Genomic DNA, 7,771 nt, shown 5'->3' on the forward strand with positions numbered 1-7,771 from the left:
TCAGTCCTGAAGGGTGTGAGTTTTCCGATCGGTTACTGTGCAACTCCGATCGAGATAATTTTTTTCTTTTAGGCTATTTTATTTTGGGGACGACATGACAACTCTGTAGAACTACTTGCATATTTGGGCAAAGTCGCGAAACGTTTTAAAGAGAGTGAGATCCGTGACCCAACCTGAAATGAGTTTTTTTTGCAGGCTCTATTTTATGACGACTGTCATTCGTGACTGTTCGTTGCTGTCATCTTCTGTCCATCGGAGGGTAGCAATTCCAACAAAAATTTATAGTACTATGAAAATATCATATTCCCTATGTTCACACATTCATAAATACTAGTAGACCTACATTATTATCTATAGATCTACCTTACTGTTAAAAACGTATCAGAGTGACACACAATAAATAAAGAGCAATACAAATCTAGTTCAAGGTGCACTTATATTTATACATCTCACTCTAACTACAAAAATAATAATTAAAATATGATATAACAAATTTTTTTAGAATGATAAATTATGATAGAACAATTTGATACAGTGCACTCATTGAGTGTAGTATGGAATTTTCGTGCTGCGGTGTTGGAAATTTTCCCATTGGTTATGGAGAGTGGAATTAGCTCATAAAAGGAGCAAGGACCAAAATATCGCCATTATTGGCGACCCTTAGCCCACTGAGCTGTCGTCTAGAATTTCCGAATGCGATTGTGCTGCTACAAAAAGCTTCCGAAAGCCAAACAGCTTTTTTTTGGTGAAAATTGAATGAATTATATTCCCAACGCGCAACCAATGGCCAATAGCATCTTCCCTCTCTTCCTCCTCTTCCTCTTCTTCCACTTTCCATCCCTTTCTCCGGCCAAACTCCGCCCCGATTTCTACTCCAACTCATGCCCTCAGGCGGAATCCATCGTCCGTTCTGTGATGCACAAAGCTTTCATCAGAGAGCCTCGCAGCGTCGCCTCCGTTATGCGCTTCCAGTTTCACGATTGCTTCGTTGATGTAATCGATCTTCAACTCCCTTCTCTCTCTGTTCCTTTTTCCTGTCTGGCTTCTGAATCGGCGTTTCCTTTGTGTAAATTCAGGGCTGTGATGCTTCTATGTTGCTAGATGATACGCCGACGATGCTCGGAGAGAAACTTGCTCTTTCTAACATAAATTCGCTTAGATCTTACGAAGTCGTCGATGAAGTGAAAGCGGCCTTGGAGAAAGTCTGTCCTGGAATCGTCTCTTGTGCAGATATCATAATTATGGCATCTAGAGACGCCGTTGCTCTGGTTAGTACTTCCGTTTCTTCTAGCTCTGTTTTGGATGGATAGGAAATTTTCTTTGGAGCTGAGATTTGTTTTTCCTGATTTTTATCTTCTTTGATTCATTTTTCACTGTCGATCCTTCTGCTAAAATCCCCAATCGAAATCTGAAAACAGAACAAACATCACAATAAAAAATTTTCAGAAAAAAGAATGATCCAACACTACCTTTCAATTATAAATTTAGTCCTGAAATTTAACTTTTCAATTCCAGTCTTACACTTAATCGTTTGTAATCTTTGTTAACTCCGAGTAAACATTTGCTAATTTAGTTTGTCTGCCCAAACAAATTACAGTTGAAATTAGAGCGGATTGGTATTTTTAATAACGATTTGATATGGAATTTGTTTTCATTCAAGTCGGCACAATATGACTACGATGGTGATTTTTAAATATAGCAAATGAGACCGGCACAGAGCTGCAGCGATTTTTCAAGCTAAAATATATTAGAGAATATTATTAGAAGACATGTAGGGCTTTTATTCTTCGAACGAGAAATCAAATCTGCATGTTTCCTCATCCAGTCAATCAAAATTAGGTAGAATTACTATTCAAACTACATATCTTGGTTTAAGGCCTATCTGAATTGATTTTTTAAAGCTCGGATGGTGATCATTTTATTTTTTATTTATAAGGTTTTGAAATTTGTGCTATTTTTTTCTATATTAAACATTTGAATTCTTACCCGATTTTAAAAAAACAAAAACAAGCTTTTGAAAACTATTTTTATCCTCATTTGATAATTATTTCAATTTTGATGTTTTGTTTTTGAAAATTAAGCATATAGACACTATTTATACCTCTAAATTTATTTGTTAGTAACCTACTTTTTATCAATAGTTTTAAAAAACATAACCAAATTTTGAAAACAAAAAAAAACTTTTAAAAACTTGTTTTTGTTTTTAAAATTTGGCTAAGAATTCAACCAGTGTACTTAAGAAAAATGCAAATCATTGTAAGAAATAAGGAGAAAATAGACTTATTTTCAAAAACAAAAAATGAAAAAACGAAATGGTTATGAATGGGGCCTTAGTTTTCAAAATTTGGCTTCAATTTTGAAAACACTCTTAAAACTTAGACAACATATAAACAATAGGTGTAAATGATGTTTATAAGCTTAATTTTCAAAAACCAAAACTCAAATAAAGCCTAAATAATTAGAAAAATGTTTTGACGTAAAAGAAAGGTTTATGAACACGTAAAAATCAATCAAAATAGATGATTTAATTTATAATATTTGTATGGTTCATAAATTGATTCTAGAGAGTTATTGTGCACCTTGTACTGAATTAGTAACGTACGCAATATATAGTAGCTTATTATTAAAGCAGAGCTGGACAGTAACCCTTACATAAGGAAGCAACTTCCATGGTTTAAAAGCTCCACCAACAATGCTGCCAAAAATTCATAACAAATTGGTCCCTTCTTGTCCACCAGCTCAACTACTTTCCAAATTTCATCCTCTTATTCATTTGGTTGAAGATCCTATATTGAAAAAATAAAGACTTCATAGATTGTATAAGATAATAGATGGACTACTTCTCTCATTATCAATTAGTTTTGAGATGGAACCCCAAGTTATCAAATGATATCAATTTTAAATATAGCAATCAGGCATAAAGTATTAGTACATATAGCACAATGCAAAAGAATTTGTAGATATAACAAAATTTAGATTCAGTTTTGAGAATCTATTGGTGATAGACATGTCGCTAGTAGGGGTATGTTAATGATAGACTATATCGCTAGAAGGAGATACATGTTGTTATATTTGCAATTCCTTAAAATTTCTCTTCAATGCAATTATCTTATCAAAGCAATTATCTTATCAAATATGGGATAGAGCCCGTTAAATCTAAACAAGTCTTTGATTGAAAAACAAAAATTGGAATCTGCTCTAAAAATTATCGTAAGTTGGTTTTGAGATTAAATCCTATCTTATCAAATATATTTTTATTTTATAATGACATCTTTTCTTGCATCTATTCAGACGGGCGGGCCCAACTGGGCAGTGCGATTGGGGCGGCTGGATAGCTTAACAGCAAGCCAAGAGGACTCGAACAATATCATGCCAAGTCCAAGAGCCAATGCAACTTATCTCATTGACCTTTTCAACAAATACAATCTCTCTGTTAAAGATTTGGTCTCTCTTTCGGGTTCACACTCGATCGGCCAAGGCCGGTGTTTCTCTGTCATGTTTAGACTCTACAACCAGTCAGGCACGGGGCAGCCGGACCCAGCCATCGAGCCGAGCTTCAGAGAAGAGCTCTTCAAGCGATGCCCTCAAGGTGGGGATGAAAATGTCACAGTCAACCTTGATTCCACACCTTATGTTTTTGACAATCAGTACTTCAAGGACTTGGTTGGTGGGAGAGGGTTCTTGAATTCTGATGAAACTCTTTATACATTTGCTGAAACTAGAAGGTATGTGAGATTCTTTAGCAAAAATCAAAAGGCATTTTTCAGGGCGTTTGTGGAGGGTATGTTGAAGATGGGTGACTTGCAGTCTGGCCGCCCAGGGGAAGTAAGAAGGAACTGTCGGGTAGTTAATGGCCAGTCTGTGATCATATAAATATAGTTTTGTTTTTTTTTTTTTTAGGTTGATGTATGTTAAAATTTTTGTTTATCGTCCTCACAAGTTTGATTTAAGTTTATCAGATGTTACTATTATTATAGGAGAAGTATATGTGTAAAAGTTAGTTATTCATAGGAGTGCAACAAAAAAAACCAAAAAACGGAAAAATCGAACCTATTCAAAACGATTCACGTTTGGTTTGTTTTTTAGTATAAAATTGGGAATGTTGGTTTGTATTTGGAGAAAACAAAAAAGTATTGGTTTGAACCGATTTTTTAGTGAAAAAATCAATCAAAATTGAACCAAATGGAGGCTATTTATCCAAACATTTATCTCTTGGATAAAATAAAGTATAATTTTGAATTTTGTTCAAAATTAACTTTATATCATAATGTATCTATATACATTATATTAATTGTATCTCATATAATTAATTTTTTTATTTAATTTGAACAATTTAAATTAATTTAAATTAATCTAATTCCCTTAATGAGGTAGCAAGGGGACCTAATGGACCTACATATTAGAAGCTTCAATTATAGAGATTAATTAATTAAATTCTTGAATTAAATTAATCAGCATTCATTAACAACAAGTCACTCCACTAAAAACCCGCATTTGCACTCTTCATACTATAGATATATTTTTATGTCCACGAATATAACCAATCAACAGTAAGTCAACTCTTCACAATTCGTAATTACAGCTGGGTCAAAATTACCGTTTTATCCCTATAATTACATCTAACTTCTTAAGTCTCACCGATCCTCTAATGAACAACCTGTTTATAGTCCTACTATGAACAAAACCCTTTCGTGCCAGTCAAAGGGATGTGCCTTATTGTTCAAGACTCGGAGTCAACATTTAAGGGAGCAATTCATCTACTTACCTAAAAATGGGAAAGAGAGAATTCTATCTTCTGTAGCCATGTTCTAATCTCACTACTCGAACAAATCCCTAAAATGATAGGCATATTAAGTTGGCGAATTTGGCCACTCTCACTCATACAAATTAAAGGACCGTCTTCATAGACAAGAATTCATAACTCATTCAGAATTGAGATCGAGTCACCTACGGTCATTCTATGAAATGTTAATATCTTCAATTAACGATGTCATAAAGAGAGAGACTAATCATTTCATAGTCTGGTCTTATACAAACTCTTTGTATAGGATACTTTCACTCACATGTCTCCACATGAATGATCAGGATCAAATTTTTTGTAACATTTTACAACTCTTGAAATAATTACAAAATGAGTTGTATCCATAGTGTCACCAGGATAAGACACCTAATCTTATCCGTATACTACAAACCATTTAGGTTATCACTTGAACATAATCCACTTGTATGTTTACTACATACTGTTCAAGTTTCATAAAATAACCTTGGATCTTTCTTAAATGGATACTTGCACATATAAAATAATCAATCATTATTTCAATAACATATTAACTATGGAGTCTTTAGGGCATACATCCCAACAATCTCCCATTTCTAAAGTTGATGAGACATGTATCCTAGGGCATACTATATACCTAACATGCTCGCCTACTTGTCCTAGCGCACTAGAGACATGTCTCGTAGTCCTAGACATTCTAGGAGATCCTCTCACACTTTAGTCTAGAGAATCCTTTTATATAATTCAAAATCGTTATGCCAATAAATACCATCAGATCACCACTATGATGTTTCTCTCATTCTGTTTTTATACCTACAACGTAGTGTTTATAAATATCATCATACTTAGTCCTTACACCACATTATCTCATAAAGTTGATAGACTAATTCATATTTGAAACAACTTTCAAATATTTTAGGATATACATGACTATGCAAATTATTGTTTCACAAGCAAAAATATTGCCTTGTAGTACAATTTGCACCACTTAGGATAAAACATAGATTTCTTTAAATTCTTCATGAGATATCTTGTAAAAGATAAATCTTAAACTTTATACATCAATGTCTCACTATTCATAAGTTTTAATTTTCAAACTCTTTGATTATACTATTGATTTAACTAATATAATTAACCAATTGTATGTTAAATAATAATTAATTCTCATGTAATTACATCTCGTCAACAGTTGAGGTGTCTTAAGAAACTTTTCCTTAGACATATCGACTTCACTGTAGAATGATACATTATCATTCCATCTGAAGCTATTGCATCGAACATTCAACAACAACTTTGTAAATGTAAAATGTATAAGACAAATTTAACATCATTGTAGTCACTTAATGTTGTTCAACCTTGTTTTAGTGAATTTGAATTAACATGTGAATTTGTATATTCTTAGATGTTTAATATTTATTAATTAGATTGATTTCTTTTGTAAATTTTGGTGATTTCATTTTGAAGTAACTTAGTTAGGTAAAATAAATGAAAAAAAAAAAAAGCAAAAGAGGCCGAATTTCAATTTGAGATTTGATTCCCAAAAAGGCTCCAACCTTTTTTTTAACATTAGCTAACTTTTGCATAATTACAAATTGACTTTTAAGCCACTAGAAAGAAAATTTACAAATATGGAAATATTTTGGGTTTTATAAACCCATTCTTTTTCTTCCATAAACACTAGACTTAAGGAGACAACAAACTTTCCTTTTTCTTTTTTTCTTTTCTCTTTAAAAATTAAAAAAAAAAAAAAAAAAAAAAACTAGCTAGCCTCCACCTCCCCTCTTCTAAAGTCTCATTTTCTTAACAAAACCCTAGAGAAAGCACAATGAAAACCCAAATTTAGTTGGAGATTGCAATTGGTAGAACTTGATCCCGAGGATCCGCATCTCAAATAACTAGTGGGTTTCGTATTCTTCATTCCATCTCCTACCTTTCTTTTTCTTTTTCTTTTCCTCTTTCTTGTGCACCATAAAAAGAGGAGAATAGAGGTATTTTTTTTTTCCCCTTAAATGTTATGGTTTATTTTCATTTATTTTGTTTTGTTCTTTTTTTTTATCATATAACATTCATCTAATTTTATATGCATTTGCTTTATTTTTCTATTTGTGCTATTTTATTTTTGATATTTTTATTGTCTTCTTCTATGTTTATCTCCTTCTCTATTTGTTTTTCTTTTAATTTTGTAATATTGTTTAAAAAGAAGATAAAAAAAAATGTTTGTACTAGAACTGAGAAAAAAATTCACATACCCTTGATGAGAAACTTTTTCCCCTTCTTTTTGTTAAAGAAGTGTGTTTTTAAAAGAAAGAAAGAGTATGTCAAGAAGCTTAAGAAGATGAGAAAAAACAAAAACTCATAAAAAAGGGGAAAGAAAGTACTTTAGGTGTAGAGATGGAGTTTGATAAATGAAGAGTGTTCGCACGAGATTTCAAGAGAAATTTATTTCGTGGAACTTGAACTTTGTATTCGTATTAATTTTGTGGAATGTGAGTACAATCTCTAATATATAGTATTTTGATGCTTTCAAAATAAATTATAATCTTTAAGCTGGTTGATCTTCTTGAACGATCGGTCTTTGGGCTTGTTGATCTCCTTAGGTGATTGGCCTTTCGGTTTGTTGATCTTCTTGGATGATCTGCTTTTGGGCTTATTGATCTTCTTGGATGATCGACTTTTGGGTTTGATGATCTTTTTGAACGATCGTCCTTTGGGCTTGTTGATCTTCTTGGACTATCGGCCTTTGGGCTTGTTGATTTTCTTGGACGATCGGCCTTTGGGCTTGTTGATCTTCTTCGATGATCGGCCTTTGGCTTTGGGCTTGTTTATCCTTCTTGGAGGTTAGTGTTCAACCGAGGCTTCCGGAGAAACTTGTTTTCGTGGGAGTTGAAACTTAAGTTGGTGTTGATGTTGATGGTGGATTTGATGCAATGTCAATCGAAAGCATTTCTTTCAAGGTACAAACGGACGCTTGACTAACTTGTCTCCTCTGGTTCT

The 7,771-nt window shown here is 32.9% G+C and overlaps 1 protein-coding gene across 1 annotated transcript; it reads left to right on the forward strand.

Moving 5' to 3' along the window:
- Nucleotides 1-635: 635 nt before the first annotated feature.
- On the forward strand, nucleotides 636-4,123 carry LOC120070184 (peroxidase 17). The gene is made up of 3 exons (XM_039022043.1): nucleotides 636-993; nucleotides 1,077-1,268; nucleotides 3,292-4,123. Exons 1-3 carry the CDS (start codon nucleotides 757-759, stop codon nucleotides 3,871-3,873), a joined length of 1,011 nt encoding a protein of 336 aa, XP_038877971.1. The 5' UTR covers nucleotides 636-756; the 3' UTR covers nucleotides 3,874-4,123.
- The last annotated feature ends 3,648 nt before the right edge of the window (nucleotides 4,124-7,771 follow it).

This window comes from Benincasa hispida, chromosome 1, assembly GCF_009727055.1.
Source record: "Benincasa hispida cultivar B227 chromosome 1, ASM972705v1, whole genome shotgun sequence".
Lineage (NCBI taxonomy): Eukaryota > Viridiplantae > Streptophyta > Magnoliopsida > Cucurbitales > Cucurbitaceae > Benincasa > Benincasa hispida.